The sequence below is a fragment of the Syzygium oleosum genome, unplaced genomic scaffold, assembly GCF_021117445.2.
Source record: "Syzygium oleosum isolate NSW1041296 unplaced genomic scaffold, Sole_v2.1 Sole_v2.21, whole genome shotgun sequence".
In the NCBI taxonomy this organism is placed as follows: domain Eukaryota; kingdom Viridiplantae; phylum Streptophyta; class Magnoliopsida; order Myrtales; family Myrtaceae; genus Syzygium; species Syzygium oleosum.
Window position 1 is genome coordinate 5,981,849 of NW_026607505.1, and position 25,631 is coordinate 6,007,479.

Below are 25,631 nucleotides of genomic sequence, written 5' to 3' on the forward strand. Positions count from 1 at the left end.
TCTGATATGATAATGCGCTCGAATCTCCGATGATCCGATACCCTGATCAATTCCGGCTATACGTACCGGGACATGATCTGATATACAGAATGTAGAAGATAAGTAGCTGGTGGTTTCTAAAATAGCTGAGTTTGAGAAGCCTCTTAAGTCTTCACTATGCACGAGTTCCTGAAGAGCACCACTCATTAACATGCAGTGACATAGTCATTCTAATCCTCAAGACACACCGTGCTTGTATACGCACATAGCCAAGGAACCAAAATGCCCATGAATCGTGATCGCTTGCTGGTCTCCGTGACAAACCGAGCAAGAACACAGCACAGACCTCAAGAGTTAGACAATCCCGCTTTCTCGGGCGAGATCTCGAACTCATTCTGCTTTCTTTCCTTGGCTCTGAAACATCATTAAAGGTCGGATTTATCTTAAAACGAAATTGAAAGGGGAACTAATTAGAATCTATATAGAGTATATTTGGTCGTGGGTCGCCAAGAGGACATGAAGAACACCATTCATAGAAATATAAGATTTTGGGCCGTGCTTGGCCCATTTTGGCTCGAGCTAAGAACAACTCCAATGCGTGCATAAATGCCATGAAAGAAATAACCAAACATCATTTTTCAATTTTTTTTCGATTTTGACTAACAAGGATCTTGTTTATACGAACGAAAAACAGGAAAGCTTTCGCATTCGAATCCTCCGGTTTGTACAGTCTTCATCTTATGATGATCGATCACGACTCTCCACATAAACTTAATTATAGAAGTTTAATCTGTGTTTCTTTCACATTTTAACTATACGGAATTCACGCATTGTGCTGAATTAATAATCATTATAGATAATCAAAATCATGATCTAAGGAAAGGTTTGAAAATTTCATAAATTATCTTGCAACGACATTCGTAACGTTTGGTACTTATTCTCTTAAACGATTTTATAATCCTTGCATGATATATGGATTGCATGTATTGGCAAAGCTACACATAGAATGCATTTTTCAATAATAACCTTCTTGCTAATAATGTTCACTGGACATTGGAAGATGTTTGGGAGAACAGTTGAAGAGAGAAGTGTGAAAAGAAAAAAAGAATAAGAAAGGGAAATAGCAATCAAAGTCAATTTTGAGTATTTGGGTTGGACTAAAGATACACTCGCAATCCTATTGTGATTTAATATTCTAAAAGAAAGAAAATAATTACTACAATATGGACAAGCTTGAGTTCACAATCGAGGTTAAGATTGATAAATTTCTTTTATCGTTGTCATATATAGATAACTTCATGGTTCCGGATATAATGAAAAAATATATTTGAGCCAAAAAGTAGATTGGTAAAGAATTTATGACATCATACCAAATTGCAGCTTCTTCAGACGAGCAAGTAAGGAAGGAAATCTCAATTGTTAGCCATGTTATGCAAAACTCTGAATACCGGTTAAAGTTAAACTATATATATTAGGAAGCACATTAGAGAAAGCGCTGAAAATGTTGCCATTAATTGGATTAATATAGGAGACATTAGTAGAAATTAAACAAAGAAACGAAAATTGGGCTATACCATTTAAGTCCACGACCTTTTAATTAATCGAATCCAGGTGCTCCGCAAAATTACCAAATGCCCAGAACCTGCACAACTGTATCAAAACCCTTCGTGGCACCCTTAGAAAGTTTTTTTCTTCTTTTTCTATTTATTCTCAAATGATTAAGAGACCGACCCATGCGATGCGCTAGCTTCGCAGATATTTAGAGACGCCGGTATTATTTTCCAAAAAAAATAAAAACAAGATCAAAGATCAAATCCTTTTTTATATTTTGGATTTTCTTTTTTCATACCTAAAGGTAGGTGAGAAACTGAGTGCGCAATTTAATTGGGGGCATGTGTGTTCGATACATCGATTCCCACGTGGCGCATCGGTGTTTTTGGTCATGTAACATTTTTTCTGTCTGGATATTTATTTGATTTTATTTTTGTTTCGATTTTTTTTTTCCTACCCCTTAGTTTAAATTTTCCTTTTGATTTTTCACCCTCCTTGGCCAATCATGTTCGGTTGAGGCTGGGAATGATCCAGCAGCGATGTAGACCTCATGATGGACCAATCGACCAAAGTTGGGTCCACGGACATTATTGTGGGCCCCGTCGATTTTTTTGGTTGGGTCCATCGTCGGTTTTTGCAAAAAGTGGGAAGTTAATGACGTTATCGCTTTCCAATATCTAATCGAGGAGAAAAATTTTGAGTCAGTTCAAGGTTCGGGCAAAACTACGTATCGTGCTGCCCGCGCCGCCCGCGCGAGAGCATGTGACTACAGTTCACGCGAGAATTTGACTGGAGTCGATAACAAATGCACGTTGAATATAATATATAAATGATCTATGATCAACTTGCCTTCCATAACTAGTCACATGCGGTCACTTTGCCAGATATATAAGAAAAATTTGGTTAGAGCCAACGGTAGGAGGCACATGGCCAATGATTTAAAAAAAAAGTCGAAGCAAATCGCGAAAATTGACATGGCGTTGCCCCACAATCCCAAAATCTTGAGGAGGGGAGGGGACCAAATGTAATTCTCCCTTCCGTTAATTTTGGTTCTAAGGATCTAGAACAAGATCCAATCTAAATTATCTTATATGGTGCTTCATATCATTGTCGATGAAGACTTTTCTTATTGGTAAAAGGATTAAGCATAAAAGGAAAAAAAAAAAAAAAGGGAAGAAGTTTGAGTGAGAATTTTAGGGTGTGTTTGGTAACTTGCCAAATGGTGACTGATTCTATTCTTTTGTTCCAGAGAACAAAAGAAGAACTGAAATCCATTTTGCAAATTTTTTGTTCCCGGGCACAAATTTGTTCTCAGAATCAGTTTTGGAACAAAATCAAGAATAAAAAAAAAGTTATTTCTTGATTCTGGAAACAAAAATCAGAAATGGAAAAGAAATTTTTTCTTCTTCTTCTTCTTGGTTGGTCTTCTTCATTTTTCCTGGCCCGTGGCTGGTCGCCGGTGCTGGCGACCTGGCCATGGGCCAAGGAAGGGGAAGAAGAAAAAAAAGAAAAAAAGAAAAAAAAGAAAGAAATATTAAAAAATTCAAAATATTATTAATAAAAAGAAATTTTGTACAGTTACCAAGTACAGTTTTATTCTTTTTCTATTCCAGGAATAGAAATTTTGGGCATTTACCAAACTCTTTCAAATGCTTAGAAATTATTTTTTAAAATGGAATAAAAAAAATCATTTCTGAGTAGAAATTGTTTTCAGGAACATAATGGCTACCAAACACACTCTTAGTCACTCAATTTCGACTTCTTAATCCTCTCGACGCCCTATATATAGTCACACAACTTGCCCCTTGAAAAGGACCTCTTTTTTCATGACTTTTCTTCATTGGTGATGGACTTGAATCCAACGATCTCCCAGCAAAAGTCATTTACCTTCATTCTAAGAAATTGCAAACAGGAAGTACAAGTTCGAGCTCATCAAGATATCCAGTTAAACACATCTTCATGCAAAAACTTAAACCAATAAGTAATGAGCCAATTAAGATATATTAACTACTTTATACCATACTAATTATTCGATGAGGGACATTTTCAAACATAGCTTACACGTGCATCTCAACAATCTTGCCTTCATGTGTGAGCTCGGTGTCAGATCTGCTCCTCCTTATTTCGGGAATTTTTCTGCGTCAACATGTCTCAACTTGAATCTTCAATACCCACCTTCACCCATGATATCTTTCTTCAGACCGAACTAGGATTACATTACTACACCACAATGCTCGGGCTGCCCGAGAACCACTATTGCGACCTGAATTTTCCTCGAAAGGATAAATAATATAACCTTAGCTAATGCGCACAATTTTTTTTTCCTTTTACGATACATAACCAAAATTCCAATTACAAAATATAAACTTCTACTTTTGTTGCACACTTTGATTTAGTCCTCGAGATCTGTGGAAGCGCTAATCTTAATTAATATCCATAAATTCCAAACTCCAAACTCGACAAATCTGTAACATTTTTGGGTGAGCTAAGCTCATCAAATGCAAACTCTAAGTCTAATGAAGGAAGTCTACTGACCAATCGATCTAAGAGCAGAACAACATAGTAATTGAGTTTATACTTATTCCCAATTAGGCAAATAACACTCAAATGTATGCCAATTTACAAGATCCATCCCACCAAGGGCACTTTTACACCAGATTGATATTACACCAAAAACGTTTAGAACTTGATCAAGAGTAAATCAAGACTATATTCACTCTTATCATCATATTTACATCAATTTTCTAAAATTCCAGTTGAACAAAATTGCAAGATTAACCCAACATAATTTCTCATTTTACGATTACACTTCCTATCTCAATTTTCTCTTAATCTAACTCTAATAATCAAATTAATTAGCTAAGACCATTGATTTGCTATTTGATCCATCTGAATATCTTATTGACAGATACATGTCCCAGAATTTGTAATATTACCAAAACAACCACCTTTTAAAATAGGGAAAATATCACCAAAAACCCCAAACTATGCCACTTGTGATAAATTTGCCCTGAACTTTTTTTTGTAACACGAAAAACCCCAAACCATGTCACTTGTGATAAATTTACCCTGAACCTTTTTTTGTAACATGAAAAACCCCAAACTATATCACTTGTGACAAATTTACCTTGAACTTTTTTTTGTGACACGAAAAACCCCAAACTATGCCACTTGTGATACATTTACCCTACGATACTTTGGCCCATGGGCATTTTCATCCTTTTCCTTTTTCTATTTTTTTTTCCTTTTTTTTTTCTTTTCTTCTCCGGCGAGGGTAGCCCTCACCCACCCAAGCGAGGGCAACCCTCGCCAGATTCGGCGTCGGGCGACTTCGCCCGACTCAGGCGAGGGCTACCCTCGCCCGATGCCAGCGAGGGTCGCCCTTGCCGGAGAAGAAAAGAAAAAAAAGGGAAAAAAAACAGAAAAAAGAAAAAGACGAAAATGCCCATGTGTCAAAGTATTGTGGGGTAAATGTGTCATAAGTGGCATAGTTTGGGGTTTTTCGTGTCATAAAAAAAAGTTCAAGGTAAATTTATCACATGTGGCATAGTTTGAGGTTTTTCGTGTCACAAAAAAAAGTTTAGGGTAAATTTATCACGAGTGGTATAGTTTGGAGTTTTTGATGGTGTTTTCCCTTTAAAATACTTGTGCAATTAATTCCAAATTTTGACTAATTGGATAAATTGCTTAATTAGGCAAGTAATTGTATTATTAAGTAAAAACCATTATAAGCTTCCTCAGTATGTAAACAACCCCCAAAGTTTTCGGTTTTAGAAATATGAGACTTCCAACTTTTAAATAGACCACATTCTACTATACTTAGATTTTTTTTAGCTCAATTTTATTTCCCTTAATTAATCTACCTTAATCACTAACTAATAATTATTTTAATTAACAACCATCACCATTCACAGAACAATTTATATGCTTTGAATTTACGTTTTTACCCTTGTATTGCTCAAAATTACTATCTGCCCCTTTATATGTATAGTTTCATCTCTCTAACACTTTTGCTCATCAAAACCAATTAAATCCTCTTGAAATCACCCGATCATGTTTTCATTCATGAAATATAGTCATGATATATAGAATGACTCATAACATATTCTAATGGCATCATGAACATAATAGACATTACATGTAATATTAATAAAAATCTCATGACAAAAGCACAGGTAAGCATCAACAAGCATCATTCTCATCTTAAATCAATATGGCATCACCACCCATGCTACAAAATCGTGCAAAATCACTTATACAGAGTCTTGCCTCTTATTAGCTCATCATGTAATCATTAATTTCTTTGAACAATATGGGTATACAATGTTATTCATACTTTAAGCTAATATTGAATAAGGATCAAGAGTACTAAGAGGATCAACCTAATATAGCACCTAGAGATTCACTTACTGTGGATGGAAAGGTTTGCGTCAACATAGAGCTTTACCTTAAAATCAAGTGATACAATCTCGAACCAACATTAGTCAAGAAAATCAAACACCTAATTTAACAATATTGAAGTAACTGAAACTTTGAGTGAGAAAATCTTACCTCAAAGAATCTTGTTTTGATTTAATAGAGAACACTAACTTGAATATCTTGAATTTAACTTTCATGTTTCTGAAAATCAAACGATTTGGAGTAAGTTTAAGTAATAACGCTTCTACTTTTGATAGAGAAGAACAAGAATGGGAAATAAGTTAAGTGAAAAAGATGATGGTTGGAAAGGAAATGAGAAATAAGTTTCCCATTGCTTACATTCAATGTATTAACTAACCAAGGTTAAAGTGATGTCATAGACGCTGCCATCTCATGGGTAAAACATATAGTTGAGAATTTAGGAGATGTGACAACTTAAATGAGTGATAAGTGGCTATCTTTAATTGGCAAAGCTTGCGGTTATAAGAGAGGCTCGACCAAGGTAATGGCATGAATGACGAGCTTAGTTTGATTTGCAATCATTTGTGATTAATGGGCTAGAGTTAAATCATGATGCCATACATCATGTAATTTGAAAGTAACAAATTAGGTGAAAACCTAAGGAATGTGTCGTACTATATTAGTGGCAAGTGGTTGCGCATGTAGGTTTAAGGACAAGATAGTAATTCTTCAAAAGATGTTTATGATTTCGATAATAATCAAGGAATTTGTTATCCGTTCTAAGCACTAATAAGTCAGAAAAATATTTTGAAATTATCAAAATTAGTAACAAGGCCTATAGAATGCCTAAGTAATTTTCAGTAAGTTAATTGTCACTTTTCATAATCACCCTATGTACTTTTCGGGGTATATCGATCCTGCCTGATAAATAATACGTCAACCCGTTTTTCATTGCCAATCTCCGATAACCACTTATACGCTAATTTCTATTCATTTTTATTACTGAGGTAAGTAAAATTCTACTACTTATTATTTTTCTCAATTATGACGTATTCAAATTATGCGAAAACAAATAAATTATGCGTTCTTATAAAATTAGAAATGTTCATAAACTGTCAAAGCATTTTCATCAATTTTAGCTTTGTGTCGCCCATTTGTGACACTTTAAAAGATTTAATTACCCTCTGCTAAGTGACATACTTAAATATCACGGCTCTAAAAACTAATCTTTCAGAAATTTTCCTAACTTAACAAATTTAATAAAAGAGTCAAAATTTGTCAAAGTTATCGAATAATTCATTCAAACAATTAATCATCGTAATATCCTAAATCATATTAGGAAATGAAGAAATTTCAAGATGTCACAATCGCATTTGAGATTACTAAACACCGATACACATCGAGAGTGGGCCACCAATCAACCATTAGCTCTAATACCATTTGTTGAGAGTTTGCCGTAGAAGTTCGACACCTTCATCAAGGGGAGACCACCAAGTGGGAGCCTAAGTCTGAGCCTGTCAATATATCCAGTTGGACTAACTTTCACTCAAAAGTTTAAGCCAATAAGTTATGAACCAACGAGGGCATATTAACTAGACACCTTACCAATTCTCAAATGTAAGACTTTTTTAATACAACTCACACGTGCATATCAACAATCTCTCCCTCATGTGTGAATTCAGTAATAAGTTTGTTACCATTTAATTTAGATATCCTTCTACATTAATATGTCTCAACTTGAATCTCCACCAGTGTCCACCTTCATCCCTAGTCTCTTTCGCCAGACCGAACCATGAAGATTGCCGACCCACCAAACATCGATACACATTGAGAGTAGGCAACCAATCAACTATCAACTTTAAAACCATTTGTTGGGAGTGTAGTAAAAGCCTGTTAAATTCACCAAAGGAGATTGCCAATAGAGTACCCAAGTTGGACTCCATCCACATATTCTGTTGGAACCGCCTTTATTAAAAAATTAAAACCAATAAGTTGTGGGCCAACTAGAATAAATTATTTCATATTACACTAATAATTCGATGTGGGACTTCTTCTAACACAGCTTACACATACATCTCAACATATAAACAATGTTGACTCATGCTAAATCTTAACGAATGAATTCTAGAGACCCTTTTGTAAGTAAGAATGCAAGCTATCGAACAAAGAGAATAGAATCTAGCGTAATCTCATTGACCTCAACCCTCAATTCTCAACCCTCATAAGTCATAACTAAGGGTAACACTACGCCTCAATTAAGATCCCTAGCGAGTTTGTGACTTGGAAAAGGTTCTGAATCGAGAAATCAAGTGAGTAAGGCTTCCAACCTGTATGCAAGTTCGAGATAATATTTTTTTTGCCAAAAAATAATTTAAGACATTAGAGTTAGTGGCTCGAGAACTTTAATCAATTTTGTACTCCTGGCTTAACGTTAAAAACCCAGACTTAAAATCCTACTTCCCTCTCTCTTTACTCCACGCAGGTCAATCCTAGAGAGAGAGAGAGAGAGAGAGCTTTTGGGTAAAAAATTGGAAATTTCTTACGGGAAAAAGGGCGGTCAAATTGCCGATCCGGGTAAATAGGAAAGCAACAAAAACAAGTGTCACGTTATGCATGGCCAGCATTGATTTGCCCTAAGCAATGCAATCCTCGCATAATTAGACCATATGATGAAAAGTGGATCCCAACACAAATAATATCAAATGATATCCACCTACGGCTTGCTTTTTCTCCTTTCCCATCGCATCCCATCATTCTCCTATCAACATCCCTTTCACCATATTATGAAAAAGACCCACAAAAAGAAAAGAAAGGAAAAGTGAACCCTCGTGTTTTCTTTTCTTGGTTTTAATTCCATAATATTCCGGATTTTCTAGTCATTATTTTTCTTTTTTTTAATTACTAGAAGCTATATACGATTAATCTAGACACATCTAGCAATGATAGGGTAAATTATTCACAGAATGGGAAAAAAACAATGACACCCTTCATGTGGGGATGGTTGCGGGTTGCTCAAGGTGAGCTTGTCACGAGAGACGATAAGGAGGAAGCTAGGAACTCAAGGATTTGAACTGTCTTTTATTACAAGAACAAGGGATTGAGTAGTAAACCTAAGCATGCCTATGAAACTACATTGTCCACCAATAGTTTGCAAGATTGATCACGATTATCAATGTGCCAATCATTTAATAAGCCCTTCAACTCTTGCTAATTATGACCTCCTAATATGTTATTATTAAGCCCATGCTGATCTTCATGCATTAACATGATGCAGATTTATTAACTAGACGATTAGGGTTAGCAATGAGAGTTAGATGGCGGGGGTTTGACCGAGTTTCATCGATTTAAATATATCATCACGTGAAATTTTAAGTTTCCTAGAACTTTCTCGCGGTGCCCGGTAATGATTCAATACCTCGGTATTCAATACATTAAATGCCTGCAGATTAAGCTGGAAAGCACAATAAACTAAGTTCATTGTACGAAAGTCTCTGCAAAAACATGATATTATTCAATCTGGGAGTATTCAAACTCTAGATGTCATTGATATTGCAGATCTTAGGCAAACCAATGTATTAAATTAAAGATCGCATGATGCTTAACAGAAGACAATCAACAGTATTAGGGTAAGCAATTTCCATCCTCAACGATTGAGCATTCTTCATTAATCTATTTATTGTGATCTCTAGGTTAAGAAGTCTTACGCGAGTACACTCACGATTCGGAGTACACTTTGATCCAACAGTTCACTTGGAATCATTGGTTTAGAGATCACCTAATGTATTGCACCATTTTCAAGCTAGAAAAAGTGATTGTCAAGGGGCTAATTTATCTTTCGCGAAGTGTCCGTGATTAGAATTTTAGATAGTAACGTTACTTCTTCCTTTTTTTCTCTGGATCTAGACATGATTTAGCTCAAACTGAAGTGTCCATATTTATCTCTTCCACTTGAAGTCCTTCCATTTCCCCTACTAAGATCCTAATTGATGCTATGGGTAAAGCGATAGAAAAGTCTTCTCTCTTCTCAATTACATCTGCTCAGAAATAACTAAACTTCTGTAACTAAATCTGGTCCAAATCTGCACTGCCTTTAAAGAAGATATTGCTTATGAAGGTTATCTTGGCATTGGATATCTTTATATAAAATTATTTTCATAGATCCTTGCTTAAAGCTATTCAAAAAACTTTGAACTTTTCATAGCTTACTCGTACCATTAAACTAGAATATTAGCCATGGGTCATAGTAATAAACACTCTGTCTCGGTGCCTATCTCCATCAAAAATCATGACCACCTTTATCTCACATCACAATCTGCATTACCAACTAAACCTGTTGGTGGGTAGCTCAAAAAACATATTTTTCTATTTTTTATATTCCATCTGCGTTGGGGCCAAAACAATAATGTATATAATTAGGAAAATCTAAAGCTACTTATGAATGAAGGAAGGAAGAAAAAATGATTTCTTTGGCCCACAATTTCTGTCCTTGATGTCAGCTAATTTGCTCTATCTTCGCAAATAAAAATGAAAATAAACAATGTAATGCGTATATGAAATTAATGATTTACAGCGAACGAGTTTTTACATGCAACGTGAGATCAACTTCAACTGTCAATTTAGCGAAAACACAAATGAGTTTTGGTTTGCGGCATATACATAAGGAAAAAAGAAGACCAAATTTTTCAATAGCAACATTATAGGATAAAGAAGTGAGGCTTTTTGGGTGGTTGAGTCTTTACTAGGTTTCAATCAATCATTTGAAAGCATGAGAGGAATTTAAAAGGGAAAATGTCGTACCAGCAATCTTGTCCCGTGAAGGGAAATTCTGAATATCTTCTGGCAAGTGCGTTTTGAAGTGATTTCTGAAAGCAAGTACATGAAGTTTGGGGTTGAGTTCAACAAAAACTAATGTACATAAGAACTAGTGTACAATGGAGAAGGCATACGAACGATGTTTTGTATGTATCATGTCATCGTCTAGCATAAGTAGCATTGCTCGAGCGTAAATTGCTGCTTGTTCTGGCGCCTTGTTTTAAACGAATTTTCCCAAAAAAAAAAAGAAAAAGGAAAAAGTGGAGTCGAAGGATGAAAGTGGTAAGCAAAGCAGCTCCATTCTAGGTGATGGTTCATTGGGCTGATCAGGACCATTGACTGATTATAGGGTGGGCCGTCGTTAACCAGTTTTACATGTGAGAGGTTGGTGAAAGGCACTATCAACCTTATAAATGTTCCCTGGCCATCCCCAAGCAGTTCTTGGCGCCCCTGGTTGACCGACTCTGACATTACATTCAACCACAGTAAAAAAAAAACGTACACCCAAGAATAAAGAAGCTTCATAGAATGAGTAACTATAGTGACTGTCATGAATGGATGGGTATATGTGGTGAAATGGGGTTTTAAAAAGAACACGAGGTGTGCGTGTGTTTGTGTGTGGTGTTTGTGAGGGAGAGAGGGATTTTAATAGACTTATCTTTTGGGTATGAGTTATAACGCTATGTGGTAGAGCTTCAATAAAAGTAGAGCCCTGTCTTCATTAGACCAATAAACAAATACTGTGAGAAAGGGACTTGGCTCAACCTCAAGAAGCCGACACTCACACTCTTACACTTGCACCATACCCTCGTTATAAATCCCTCTCATCAGTAACTTACAGTTCCACCTCTTACTTCACTTTGTGCATTAAACCTCTTTTTTCTTGCTTGTTTGTGGTGTTGCTGAAGCTAGAAACTGTCAGTTCTTCAGGTAGAAGGCGTCAAGAGCTTTCAAAAATGGGGGCTAAGAAGCCTAGAGTTGTGATAATTGGGGCAGGAATGGCTGGCCTAACAGCTGCTCACAGGCTCTACACTTGCGCAGGCTCGAGGGACTTGTTGGAGCTATGTGTGGTTGAAGGAGGGACAAGGATTGGTGGGAGGATCAACACTTCTGAATTTGGTGGAGACCGGATTGAGATGGGTGCTACTTGGATTCATGGTATTGGAGGCAGCCCAGTTCACCAATTTGCCCAGCAAATCCATGCCCTGGACTCTGACCAGCCATGGGAGTGCATGGATGGGTTCTTGGATGTGTCCAAGACAGTTGCTGAGGGTGGGCTTGAGGTGAGTCCTTGTGTTGTTGAGCCAATCTCAACCCTCTTTAAATTGCTCATGGATTTTGCACAAGGGAAGCATCTTGAGGATGGAGCAAGCAGTGAGGAGAGAGAGCTCCACAATCTCGCAGCCGAGGCTTTCAAGGTCTGCAAGAGCAACAATGGTGGGAAGGTCCTCAGTATCGGGTCTTTCCTGAGGCAAGGGCTTGAGACTTACAGGGATGTGGTCAAGGACCGAGACGAAGAGGTCCAGGGGGGCCATGGGAATTGGAGGAGGAGGTCACTCAAGGAGGCCATTTTCGCAATGCATGAGAACACCCAGAGGACGTACACATCAGCAGGTGACCTCTCGATCCTGGACTTCAGTGCAGAGAGCGAGTACAGGATGTTTCCTGGTGAGGAAATCACCATAGCCAGAGGGTATTCTAGCATCATTGAGTCGCTGGCCTCGGTGCTACCGGATGGCCTAATCCAAGTGGGCAGGAAGGTTAGGAGGATTGAATGGCATCCTGAGGTTCATCAGGGCATGATCTTGGGAAATGGCCATTCCAATGATAGGCCTGTGAAGCTGCATTTTTGTGATGATTCTGTTATGTCGGCCGATCATGTGATCGTCACAGTCTCATTAGGAGTGCTCAAAGCCGGAATTAGCGAGGATTTGGGTTTGTTCAGTCCTCCCTTGCCAACTTTCAAGACTCAGGCCATATCAAGACTTGGTTTTGGTGTGGTAAACAAGTTGTTTCTGCAGCTTGACCCGGCCCATGACCCGAAAGGAAATTGTTTCGACAATTTCCCAGTGTTGCAAATGGCTTTTCATCGATCGGACTCAGAGTTGAGGCACGAGGAGATACCGTGGTGGATGAGGAGGACGGCATCTTTATGCCCTATTTATCACAATTCAAAAGTCCTATTATCTTGGTTTGCAGGGGAAGAAGCTCTTCAGCTTGAGACACTTACGGATGAAGAGATCATCGAGGGCGTTTCAAGTACAATTAATTGCTTGTTATCACAACCTGAAGAACCACAGGTGAAGTCTAGTACACCAGAATTGTGCAATGGCAACGTAAATTCTGTGCAAAGATTCGTTGGAAGTGATATGAAGTTTGGGAAAGTGTTGAAGAGCAGATGGGGCACCGATCCCCTATTCTTGGGATCGTATAGCTACGTAGCTGTTGGTTCGAGCGGCGATGATTTGGACACGATGGCCGAGCCATTGCCACGGGAAAGTCGCGAAACCGGCACTTTGCCGGAACTGCAAATTCTCTTTGCAGGAGAGGCGACGCACAGAACACACTATTCTACTACTCACGGTGCTTATTTAAGTGGAATTAGAGAAGCCAATAGGCTTCTTCAACATTATGATTGTGTTTGAATATTATATCAATTAGAGGCAATCCTACTCTTTTAATTTTTTTTTCCTCTTTAAAATTTGCTTATTGTTCTGATATCTTTCTTGATCTTCATATTGGAACACCTGTCTCTCTCGTTTTATAAAATTAGGCAAAAATTGAGAGGAGTGGGAGGAAAGAAAAAATAGGGAAGGTTGAGAGAGAGAGAGAGAGAGAGAGAGAAGACGGGGACATTCTTAGATGTACTGCATGAATTAAAGAAGCTTCTTTCCAATTTTCTATTTCTAGTTTACTTTTTCTGTTCTCTTTTCTGTTTGATATCATGACCTCCAAAGGTAAACCAGTTGGAGATTATGATTCTTTAACTACTCAACAATTAGAAAGTAAAACAGAAGAAGAGCTTTGTATTTTCTCTCTCTCTCAATCTCTCTGGGCCTTTTGTTTTGGTGATGCATAGTGGACAGGATCCTGTAAACCCGGCTCTTTCCAGCTTGCAACATGTCCATCAGTTCCCTGCAATTTGGCTTGTTTCTCTGCCCATGATTTAGTGTTCAGTTCTCGAGTACAAACAAAACCCTTATCACTCTCCTAATTCAATTTCTGAGTCAGACCCTTAAAGAAACTTGGGACAATGAGTGAGCTGGCCCAGTTGCGTGTAAATCCCTAGAGAATGTGCCTAGCAAAAAGTTAATGAAAGTTCAAAAGGAAAAGAAAGAAAGAAAATGATAACAAGAAGGAATCCCAAGAAGACGGATAGAGCCATCAATCTGGTGCACTTCCTCAATGTCCTTTCTTAACAATGAGACACAAAACAAAACACACGGATCAGTAAATAGCCATCTGATTGCTCTGATCTTTGGCGAAGAACCTTTGGGTGCGTGGTGTGTACTCATCATTGGACTAACCTGTCTAGTTGAAATGCAAATACATAACAGTTTTGTGTTAGATATGTCTCCGATCTCACAGCACCTGCTCCCGAGCTAAGTCTTGTGCAATCTCAAAATGACACAACACCTTTTCAAAACCGCGACTAGAGTGACCAATATTTTGTTGGCGACAGATCCGAGTGGGGCAGTCTACACTCACAATGAAACGGCTCTTTGCTGAGAAGACATCCCCCAATTGGCCTACCCACTTGATAACACTAGATTTCACCTCAGAAGCAAAACTCAATACTAATGGTGGAGACAGAAAATGACTGTCCATAGACAACAATATCAGACCTAAATATCCACCATGGTGTTCTTGTCTTGGCACATCTGATGCATCTCCAATTCTGCTTTCATTAGCCAGCAGCAAACTTCTTAATCAAAGATTTGTCATTATCTGCCTGCTAGGGGGCCCTACAAACCTTAATAATTGATTTCTCCCCCATTTCCTACCTCCATTTTATTCACCTCTTATTTTCTGATTTGGTATCACCTCTCCAACAACAAGAAGCCACATGTATTAATTAAGAAAAAAAAATTAAGTAAAGAAATCACATGATTCAGTTCATGCGACTTAAGTGAATCTAAAATCTGATAAAGCTCCATTTACTTAAATAGATTTTGAAAGGGGCATAAGAAGATTTTTGCTGGGAGGTCCTGATTGGTCAAATCGATGGGAGCTATTCATGGAGACATCTCTCTATTATTGTTGAGATTGCTACTTTGCCAGGTCTCTCCCCCAGAAAAACTGGAGTGGCCCACCTGCTGTCTCTTTTTTGCCTCTTGTGGGCTTCAATCACTCTTTGATGATTGTGCATATCACAGACCAATCTGTCACCATGTCCTTGTCTGATTCATCTATTTATCATAAACAAACAAATGAGAATCTCTATAACTATACTACCCCCAAAGAAACCCCAACCCCACCTCCACCTAATGGCTCCCTCATCCTTTTGATTACTTTTTCCTTGGCCCTCCTTTTGCTTATAATCATGATTATCAGGAAAAGAGTGCACCATTAACATGTTTAGATGTTTTTAATGTCTCAAAGGGTAGGTCAATGTATTGGTCATTGAAAGCAGGTCTGTTCCTTTTTTAGCTTTGAGCTTTAGGTATGGACCATTCATTTGACAACTTGCGCATAGCGGGTGGCCATAGGTCTAGGATGTTACCTATCATCCCTTAATGTTTTGCTCAGTTTGAACGTCCTCTTCAAAATCCTCACAGATTGCTACAAGCTTTCCAATTTGAGGGTCTAATCTAGGAACTTGCACATACACGAAAATGTTTCAAATTGACTGATTAGATAATCATTGAATGGAGGATGTAAGGTCGATTGGGGAAAGGGAAAGGGAAAGGAGATGAAAACGACATGGTTTGGAATAATTAAGTGAATTTTAGGTCAACTTATTAATTTGGGTTTTGGAATTATTAAGTGAATATTAGGTCCGTTGATTAAGCTGCACTACCCATTTGAGTTTTCTTAGCCATATTATTTTTTTGTTACCATTTCCTCAAGCTATATCTTCCATTGTTATTATCCTCAATTAAAGATTACACAATTTGGGTAGGACCCTTTTGGTCCATTTTGATGAAGGTTGTTTCAATTATTAGAGGTTAGCAGCTGTAACTGTATGTACGATCAAAACTGTTTACCATACTTTTAGTCTGTATAGTTGAATGATTAAGACCTATTTCATATGATCTCAATGCAAATGTATCTTTGCCTTGAAGGATGCAATTTTCCATTAGTCTAATGACCCAAGCAAGCGTTGCTTTTTTGCACAAAATCTTTGATTAGAAGCATCATGATGTGTTTGAAACTTTGAGGAGCTGTCACCTTTATTCTTTCTTAAATGAGAATAAAATTTTCCCCTTCCTTGTGAGAGCCAACAATGCCAGAGATAGAAGATGACCGATTTAATAAGTTATCACATTGGTATCTTTAAGGTTGCTTTATGAAGGCCTTTGATGATGATACAAGACCCTTTAACTAAAAAGAAGCCATTGGTTTGTGTGTGTCTAAAAATCTGTGTTGAAAGAATCTAGGGGTCTAGTATACGGCCCTTTGGAGGGTTGCCCAGCCCTAAGATCTTATAATTAAGGCTCGTGGTCCATGATAAGATCTCCAACTTATAAATAATATGAGTCTTGTTAAATAGTGTTTTCAGAGTGTTAACTAAATGTATCTAATCAATATATTAATTTTCAAAAGCATTGAGTAACATAAGAAAAGCAGCGCATTAGAAATAGTAAAGTTTCCTCATTTGATTAAATGTCTCGATGATTCCTTTAATGTTGATTGAGAGAAGCAATCTTTTCTGAGGATTCTGTTCCAAGCTATAATGCAGAAGCACTTTCTAGAATGGTCCAGCATCTTGAGACCCTTCGGCTTCAACTTAAGAACTGAAAAAAGGACAGTTCTAACTCATTGAATGGAAGGGGGTAACCAAAATCTGAGGACGACTGAGCTTGGGGAAGGTGTATGGCCATACAGAAAGGGAATGAAACAACTGGATCGACAAGTATAGAGTCCAGAATAAATCTAGAGTGCAAGGTCTTTAACTTGTGTTTGTGTGTGTGTGTGTGTGTGAGAGAGAGAGAGAGAGAGAGGCATAAAACATCAACTTAATTTAACACTGCTGCATCAAAGCATAGCATGTCTTTTTTAATTAATGCTACCGAGGGCTGTAATTAGTGCCATAGCTTAATTGACCACTAAAGCTTCCTTAACAGATATGCATGGTGTTTACTAAAGTTTAGACATTTGAGATCCTTCGTTAGACATAAGCTGGAAAAGCTAAATGATGTTTTTGTTGTTTTGTTGGGTGTGTGCTTCCTCCTTTTGTCTCTCTGCATTTGCTTCTAGTGCAAGTAAATCATCTAAAATAATGTAACAATCAAGTCTTATATCCACACAGAAACAGCTTTTTGAGGATAATTAATGTTGCCAGCTTCCATGCACATCATCTGTAATGTTATAGTCATGATCGATGATCTCCTCTGTTGTCGACAGTAATCTAACTGAATCGAGAAAAGCAAGTTGTCCTTGGGCGATCTGATAGAAAATCTATGCTGGTGTGGACAATAATAGAAAACTGAGAAATTACATGGTCCAGTCAATTTTGACATGTTGGTTGGTCCCAAAATTCAAAATCCTCCTCTTGGTTGCCGTACTATGGGACCAAATAGGTTCACAAGATTGAGTTACTCATAAGGAGCAGGGCTTTCTGAGGTCACTGAAGACTGCTGCTCTTTCTTTGTTTCTTTATTTCTCTCTTTTGCTTTCTTGATAGTTGTAATGAGGGAAGCAAACTTAAGATGGTCATTGCCCGACTTCTAATGGGTAATTAGCATGTGAGTTCCTACAAAAGCATCACTGTTAACTCACCGAGCAATATATGATGAATCCGATCGAGTGAACCTAGTATTAGTATAGTCTTTGCTCAGTGGAGGTAAACCATGACATGTCTGCTTGCAAAAACTTCCTAATATGCAGGCCTCTTTGTGATTGATGTGCTGAACATGAAAAAACCCCACCCGCTAGTTGATCTAGCCCATTAGAGGATTTTGGTGAAAGAGGGAGGACTAGGCCGTGTATATAGAAACATTTTTGGTCTCTCTCCAAATTGAGCATGTACCGTGCAAATCTCAATCATTCTATTTTCCTCCACTTCATTTTTGCAAACAATCATCAATATCAGTGATGGCCAATTCATGTGAGTAGTTGTGCATGTACTCTAGATATGGCAAATTGTTTTTTCCTTCTATTTTTTGGTGCTGTCAAGACTACTTTTGTTGCCCATCTTTTCTAATCTTCTGCAGATGCAGGTTACAGCAGAGATAAAATTGCCTTAACCCAACAATGCAAACACTAGCTTCACTTATTTGGCAGGGCTGTGAACATGTACTTGATTGAGGATGATTCTGTGCATTTATTTGTTATTATTGCAGTATCTCAAGAGTCCAAAAATTTGTACTGTTCCATATGGATGTTAAACTCAACGTCCCAAAATTTCCATGCAGGGTTGCATCTGTCGTGCAAAGTTTCTCTTTTTCTTGATACTGAATTCCAATTATGTTCCGTTTTTGGATTGGCAAGTCTTAATTTCATTTAGTTTCCCTGATCTTCATGCTACGAGTCGCTGAGAATTTCTAAAGATTATGTGCTATTCATCAACGCTAGCAGATTGCTTATATGGAGCAATCTCCCCACTGTGGGGGATTCTACAGCCCAAACTCAGAAACTATAGTTGCACATCAAGGACAACCGCGAGTTACTGGCAGTACTTTTCTTTCTCCGTAACCGGTATATAGTCGTATTATGAGATGATTAGAGTACAGAAAGCAAGAAGAAGAAAGTGAAAGTTTAACACAGAAAAGTTCTGTTTATTCAGATGCCACCCACATGGCTTGGTTTATTGACTTTCAATAGGGTGCGACAATTTTTGCTATGCAATCGGAATTCTCTACCGGGATTCTTACAAGTGTATCATGAAATGGTGAAACCAGGAGGCTTACCCATGTAAAAAGAATGACTAGCTAAAATCCAATATATAATCGGCATATGCCCTTCGTATGGTCTGGAGGTATATGTGCAATACCCGTTCGTTTATGTATGATGTCCAAAGACAGCTTTTCTGCCATTTGGTGTAGTACTGTGGTATGTTGGCCTCTTTGGATGTCGAACTGATTCTTTGATTGAGCAAAGCTATGAAGAGAGACAGAGTTTATGTACCGTGGAGGCGGCATTCTACCATCTCGGACACCACAGAAGCCGCTTTGTGTTGGCTACAGATTGCTTCGACTGAAAGTTTCTTTGCGCTATCAGGACATGGATCTCCTCCAAAAACCTCCGGAGCCACGGTGACAGAGCAAAGTTGTTTCCCAATGCAATTCTGCATGAAAGTTCCATGTCAACCCTAAAAAAATTACTAAATGAACACTGAAAACTCATAATCATACAGACCTCCAAGCTACATTTTTTCATCCATGATTTGATTATTTCAGATTATCAAACCATGAGCAGAGTCCAACCAAAAAGTAAACAATGATCATTTGCTCTAGTATTCCGACGCTCAGATGGTGGGGGGTCACAGACCGAGTCTCAGAAGAAACAGTATTAATGAGGGTTTTTGAAATGTGAATTTCACTGAATAAAACTGATTTTAAGTTCCTCAAGTATCCTAGCAGAAGGCAACTTAGAGTTAGTCATGTACCTTCTGAAGAGCATCATATGATTTGTGAGCGTGACAACGTCCTTCTTGATAATTTCCACATGTTCCTTGTGACAATCCATAGCTAGCAAACTTTATCTCGGAGATTTCCTGCCCAGGAGGACACATCAAGTGGGCTTTTGGATATGTATTGTTGGTTTTACCCGACGAAACCGAACGCCATTTCTTCAGAGTAGGCTGTCCATCGAAGATATCCGCACAGACACTTCCCGTCATTCTTTTCACCAAACAAATTCCTGCTGGTTCTCCACCCCATTCCTCGAAAACCACTAGTAAATTTCCAGTGGGGTTCAGCCATGAGCGAGGAATGTGATACCTGAAAGTTTTGGAAAGCTTTGTCACAAATGTTTGTAGTGAACAAGCAAGAATAAGCAGAGAAGTTCATTTCTTCCTCACCATCTTTGAGATGGATCTCCGCAGTTAGTTCTACATTTTCTCTCGTTGAAAATTCCAGCATAATTGCATTCACCGCAGCTTCCCTTTGCTACATAAGCAGGCCAGTGTCGCCCAATGCTCTGACCATTTATCCACATTTGACCTTTGCCCATGCTGCTCATATCTAAGGCTAATGGGTCATCTCCTTCTGGCGCGTCAAAAGAAGTCTGAAATTCATAACTGGTTTACTGAGTCATAAGAAGAAACCAGAACTGTTTTAGTAGCTTCCAAAAGAATGACTTTACCTTGTACCAGGTCAAGGGCTGTTTTAGGATCACCGACGATCCTTTCATCCATTCAACAGAGGAACTCCCGCTGATGGTATTCAGACCTAAAGCTTCACCTTTTAAACCAACCTGTTCAGATGCAACAATTCAAACAATTCTTAAGCTTCTGTACGCAGTCATAAGGGCAAAATTCTCTACATTCAACACGAGAACCATGTCTTGTATTTGCTAACTCTACACAGCTGACATTCTAATATTTACAAGTTCTAGATTTCTGCACTACCACAATTCTTGATTCAAAACATGCATTTCATCGCTAACATCATATTGCAATTATATTGCCAATCCAGCATGTTTGCTTATTTTATCCAAATTTCAATTTCTTGAGAGCCAATTTCTAGTTATCATAGAGAAGGAATGAGCGCACAGGGTACAAACCTTGTAGGACCATTTCCAGTTAGTCAAATTCCAAGTGCCAGAGTTAAGACCCTTCAAGGTGACTGGTCCAAGGACCCCAGCATTCCAAGTCTCGAAATGGAGGCCAACATTCTGAAATAAGTTTGACTTCATTTTAATGCGAATTGTGATTACCAGAAAACTGAAGTGAGATACTGTTATTTATAGAAGCCTACTAAAGTAGCGTCGCTCAAAACGTAAAGCCTATCAGGAAAGGGGTAAACCGACCGGCAGCCCAACAGCAATGCTTAAGAGAGACAATTTGTTGATCCCCGCTCTTAGCTTCAAGTTGTCATTGAATGTTAGCTTTGGGTTTTCGAGTCCTCCATATACAGTCCCTGTGCAAAGCCATGATGATCAAGAAGAGTTTCCCCCACATCGACTAGCTAAAAATCTAAAAGAAAAATCATTCAACCATCGCACTGATGTATGTACCTGATAGTTGACCATTGATGAAAACATGCAAGGCATGTCCTGCTGACCATACTGTGAGAACAGGATACTGACCATTCTTTAGAAAAGCTTCATCAGGTTCTATCACAATGCTGAACAAGCATACAAATTAATGTCAGGCAAAGATGGATTGACATAAGCATCCATCTAATCTTAGTTCACGAAGTTGTCGGTGTTCTGTTTAAATCTTGATCGTGCCAAATATTACTTACTCTGTCATGTACCACAAATAGTCTGAAGCATCTCTGGTAATATTAATTTGTTCCAGAAGCCCTTCCATTGTGGTCGTGTCACTGTCCTCAGCTGAGGGAGTTTCTTCATTATATGACTGCCACGAGAAGGTATTATCTAGAGGAGTCATCTTCATAAGAGAGCTTTGGGCACCGATCTGTACAGAGGTTGTGTTATGGTGTTAGACTCAATCTTGGGAATTCTCCAAGGAGAGCACCATTTCCTATGCCCCAGTTAACATTGTTGCTTTAAAAAGATATGCAAAGTTCAGTTCCATTTCAGTTTAATTAAATTTAACAGATATTGCTTTCAATTTTACAATGGTCCATATTGTAATCAGATGATGTTTAAGATGATACCCTTGCAGTGTTGAAAACTACAGTTTTGCAGTCAGGTAGAATGCTGACGGACCAAGGCGGCAAATCATACTGTCTGCCTCCGAATGTCACCTTGACTGAGTAATTTGGATCATAGTTTGCAAGGAATGCCGCACAGGCCCCGGATTTAGCTGTGAACACGTGAGCCTACCCAAAATCATTTAAGATGAGTCAGTCTTGAATTCAACATGGCAAGAAAAAAGCACGTTGAAGTGCAGTTCATACACAATTAAAATAGGTTATCACCATACCTCTTGTTGATTTCCAAGCGAGATTACGGTTGGATCAGAAGAAACTAAAGCTGATTCGCACAGTTTGATGGCTTTATGTAAATCTCTCAAATGACGCCATTTCTGTTCACTCGGTAGACCTGGCATTGGATTGAAAATCGCAATGACCTACTCAGATTACATCATTGTCATCTTTATTTTCCCTTTTAAGATAATTTCGCCAGCATTATTCTCATAGGATTCTAAACTTTGGTAGCTTAACAGTAAAATTCTCTTTTTGAAGCTTATCCAAAATATATTCTTTACTTTAAGAAGTTGGGCATCTTTTATTTTTCAAAGTTGAGAAGGAGGAGTGATTTTCAGCGGCTCAGCCCTAGCATCACTAGGAATAGGTTGTCATGTCACATACCAAATTCATCTATAGGAGCATCATAATCATAGCTTGTGGCAATGAATGGACCACCTGATGTCCGACCAAAGTTAGTTCCTCCGTGATACTGGCAAGAGAACAGAAAAAATTAGAGGCAGAACATAATGCTGTCCAAGGTCATAGGATGTCGGCATTTAGCCACGCACAGGAGAAAACATCCTCCTACAGATTAAGATGAAGTAAGGTTTCAGTTACCATGTAATAATTAACAAAGGAGCCGCCATTTTGAATGAACCTCGCAACGGAATATGCCAAGTCTTCAACTGGTCTATGTGGTATTGCTCCACCAAATTCTGTATACCAGCCGGTCCAGGCTTCAGTCCACATCTTTGGTTTGTAATCGTGGTTCGGTTTAAAATTCTCGCAGTAGTAGCCATTGCAGGTATCGATCTGTCACACAGTCAGTAAATTGATCATAAATGATTACAGTAAATCCATCAATTGACAACTACTTATCAAGTCTGTTCTTGCCAAACTCTGTCCACCCCAAAATGAATTCAAGCAGCCACTTGTTATCAGAGAAGTCATCTGCGAGATACTTGGGATTCGGCTTGTAGTGCAAGCTCAAGAACCGGACAAAATGTAAGAAAAAGACAAATCTTCATGGTTGCCATCTTCAACCACTAGTAAAAGCATATGAGATAAAGATTTGTCATTATAAGACCACTATGCAGACAAAGGTACCGATACAAACCCCACCAAGAAAGGAGGTTGTAACCAACGGAAAGGAGGTTCTAAATTCCTATAGGCGAAAGGATATGACAAATAACAAATGACTACAAAGTTTCAATGAAGACAGTGATGAGAGTTGCTTACAACTGGATCAGGGGCGTCTTCCTGCTTGCACATAACCCACGGGACCCCGGTGCCGAGACCAACGGCCATATCAGCGGCCCATTTGCTGTATGCCTTGCCAGGTGCACCGATTTCCCATTCCACCGGTCCATATTCATTCTCAATCTGCCAAAACACAATTCTAATGCTTCCCTTAGCAAGAAAAATGACGCGAAAACAAAGGGTACAAAGAAGGTGTCAAAGGTCGGAGCGGATTTAAACTTCTTAAAATTATTGCCCTTTTCGAAGGCGACAGTTTGTATCAACAAATTAACATCACATTGATAAAATATATAGTCGCATCATTCAAATAGTCTAGAAGTCCTTACCTGAGAAAGAATAATTGGACCTCCTTGAGGCTCAAACAGATTTTCGGCCTTCATCATGTTCACTATTTTCTCTGTGAACCCTTGCATTGCCGCCTTACGATAGTTTAACAACAGATGCAAATTATTGAGCAGGAATTAATCTGAAAATAAGATGGTAAACACATAGCTACAAAACCACCTTGAACGGCTCGTTGTCCGTCCTGAAAGCGATGCCTGGTACGTATTTTAGCCAGACAGGGAATCCCCTGAATCAGAGGAAAAAACAAGAACAACAAGGCACATCGGCGTCAAGGCACAAAGATTTTGGTATGTACTAAATTTAACAACAAAAAGAAAATAATTATAAAAATTACTTGTATAATGACGGAAATTCTCACCCAAAGTTCCATTCTGCACAAACATAAGGACCAATGCGGAGATGCACGTAAAGTCCTGCTTGCTGTACCAGCTTTATGAACCGGACAAGATCATATCTGTCCTCAAAATAATACTGCAAAATTATGACAAAAAGCAGTGTGTCAGATGATTACCACATGAATATTCAAAATGATAATCAGTATATGAGCCAAAAAAACTAAAGGAAAAGGAACTCTTTTTATTTTATTGAAGTTTTACTTTTCCTGGAGAAGGTTCGTGTCCATTCCAAAAGACATACGTTTGGATAACATCCAAGCCTCCAGCTTTGGCCTTCTGAATAAGATCAGGCCACATCTGCACAATCCCATGCCATGACCCAATAACAAAACCAGTCAAGAACATGTAAGATACAGACCAAAAAAAAGAACATGTAAGATATGAGCTCAAACACTCCTGAAGAATGCCAAATGAGAAACACCCAATTGTTCAAATGCATTGAAATGCACGAAAAAAGAAAGAACAGGGACAAACACATGAAGTGCAAATTGGCAACATGGGTACCTCAGGAGTGCTTCTTGGGTAGTGGATGGACCCAGAAATGAGAATCCTCCTCTGCCCGTTGACGATAATGGCTTTGTGGTCATAAGTCACAGAAGCCGTGACCGAAGAAGAAGAAGCCCACGAGAGCAACAGTACAAGCATCATCACTATCATGCTCTTGGCTCTGTTCAAGGTCTGCACGTGAACTCTTGAACCGGAGCCCATGACCCTCTCTGACTCTGTATCACAAAAGCAACGCTCTCTTGTCTTCGTGTGGACTTACATTGAACCTCGCATCACCAAACCGAGGAAGGAGGAAACGCAACATACTCACTGGGGTGTTTGGCACAACCTTTTCTCTTTTCTTTTGGGCCTTGAGAATCGTTTTCTTCTCCTTTATAGGGACGAAATCTGGCAGCAGAGGAAGAACAATCAGCCGGGTGCTGCAACTACTTTATAAGCTTTTGAAGAATGAAACGCGTGGGACCCAAATCTTTGGCTCCCACATCAACCTAGATGACACGGCACTCGGTTTTTTCTTCTTTTCTTTCCCAGTTATTGTTAATCTCTTTTAGGCTTTGGATCTGGTGAAGAATTCAATGCAGGGGCTTGTTTCGAGAAAGTTTTCCATTCTGTGCATCACTCTCAGCTTCTGCTCTGGCATTGGCAAAATATATTTTAAGTTGGTGATTCAAGACTGTGTTCAACAGTTCTGCATCAAAAATTCAAATGGAGATGACTCTGTTTTGCCTTTCAAATGTTGTTTACAGTCCAGTAGAGAAGTTGCCCCCTGCCCAATATCTTATTAATGGAGAGTTCATTTATTCTTTGTTTCTTCTTCTTTTCTCCCTTTTCTTCCGGAGAGAATCTTTATCAATTTATTAGCCACACGTTCTTCTACATCTGTTGATTCAAATGACATTTTTTTTTTAAAATTATAAAGATGTACTTAGGCGGTGTCATTTATTGACATTAGGTATATCATCCCTTGTTCCCCAAAATTCGTTGCAACTACTCCATCCAATGCATAATTTATCTTCCGAGAAAAGTCAAAGTTTTGGAGGAGTTCTCCAATTTAAGACGACCTCGTATCACTAGGGCTGAGCATGATCCGAACCACTCACTAAGGACAAGTTCCGAAAAAATTAGAATTAAGAACCGTTCGTTGGTTTCATGGACCCACTTGGGAATTATACAGACTGGTCCGATTCCCGAGTGAGTC

General features: G+C 38.5%; 2 protein-coding genes across 5 annotated transcripts; one reads left to right on the forward strand and one right to left on the reverse strand.

The window, feature by feature from the left end:
• Positions 1-11,398: 11,398 nt before the first annotated feature.
• LOC115671277 (probable polyamine oxidase 5) lies at positions 11,399-13,403 on the forward strand. Its single transcript, XM_056320849.1, has 2 exons — positions 11,399-11,552; positions 11,645-13,403. The coding sequence occupies exon 2, from the start codon at positions 11,679-11,681 to the stop codon at positions 13,365-13,367; it is 1,689 nt and encodes a 562-aa protein (XP_056176824.1). The 5' UTR covers positions 11,399-11,552; positions 11,645-11,678; the 3' UTR covers positions 13,368-13,403.
• A 5,238-nt stretch (positions 13,404-18,641) lies between these two features.
• On the reverse strand, positions 18,642-25,090 carry LOC115671197 (beta-galactosidase-like). 4 transcript variants are annotated; one of them, XM_056320846.1, is made up of 19 exons: positions 24,744-25,050; positions 24,431-24,648; positions 24,128-24,223; positions 23,890-24,002; positions 23,691-23,757; positions 23,513-23,605; positions 23,166-23,309; positions 22,545-22,739; positions 22,329-22,416; positions 21,941-22,059; positions 21,672-21,836; positions 21,294-21,469; positions 21,064-21,173; positions 20,857-20,966; positions 20,611-20,721; positions 20,191-20,301; positions 19,907-20,112; positions 19,493-19,826; positions 18,642-19,171 (listed from the first exon to the last, which is right to left on the reverse strand). In XM_056320846.1, exons 2-19 carry the CDS (start codon positions 24,632-24,634, stop codon positions 19,004-19,006), a joined length of 2,610 nt encoding a protein of 869 aa, XP_056176821.1. In that variant the 5' UTR covers positions 24,635-24,648; positions 24,744-25,050; the 3' UTR covers positions 18,642-19,003. The 4 variants fall into 4 exon arrangements, with proteins under 4 accessions (XP_056176821.1, XP_056176822.1, XP_056176823.1 ...); XM_056320847.1 differs by lacking the exon at positions 24,744-25,050 and having other exon boundaries at positions 24,168-24,223; positions 24,431-24,497; XM_056320848.1 differs by lacking the exon at positions 24,744-25,050 and having other exon boundaries at positions 23,513-23,757; positions 24,168-24,223; positions 24,431-24,498.
• Positions 25,091-25,631: the final 541 nt, after the last annotated feature.

Excerpts from the sequence above, each read along its gene's own strand:
- LOC115671277 (XM_056320849.1), top strand. The coding sequence starts at position 11,679 with ATGGGGGCTAAGAAGCCTAGAGTTGTGATAATTGGGGCAGGAATGGCT.
- LOC115671197 (XM_056320846.1), bottom strand. The coding sequence starts at position 24,634 with ATGGGCTCCGGTTCAAGAGTTCACGTGCAGACCTTGAACAGAGCCAAG. Across the intron at positions 23,310-23,512 it reads GTCCAATTATTCTTTCTCAG|ATTGAGAATGAATATGGACC; the intron begins GTAAGGACTTCT and ends GTGTTTTGGCAG. Across the intron at positions 20,967-21,063 it reads CATCAATGGTCAACTATCAG|GGACTGTATATGGAGGACTC; the intron begins GTACATACATCA and ends GGCTTTGCACAG.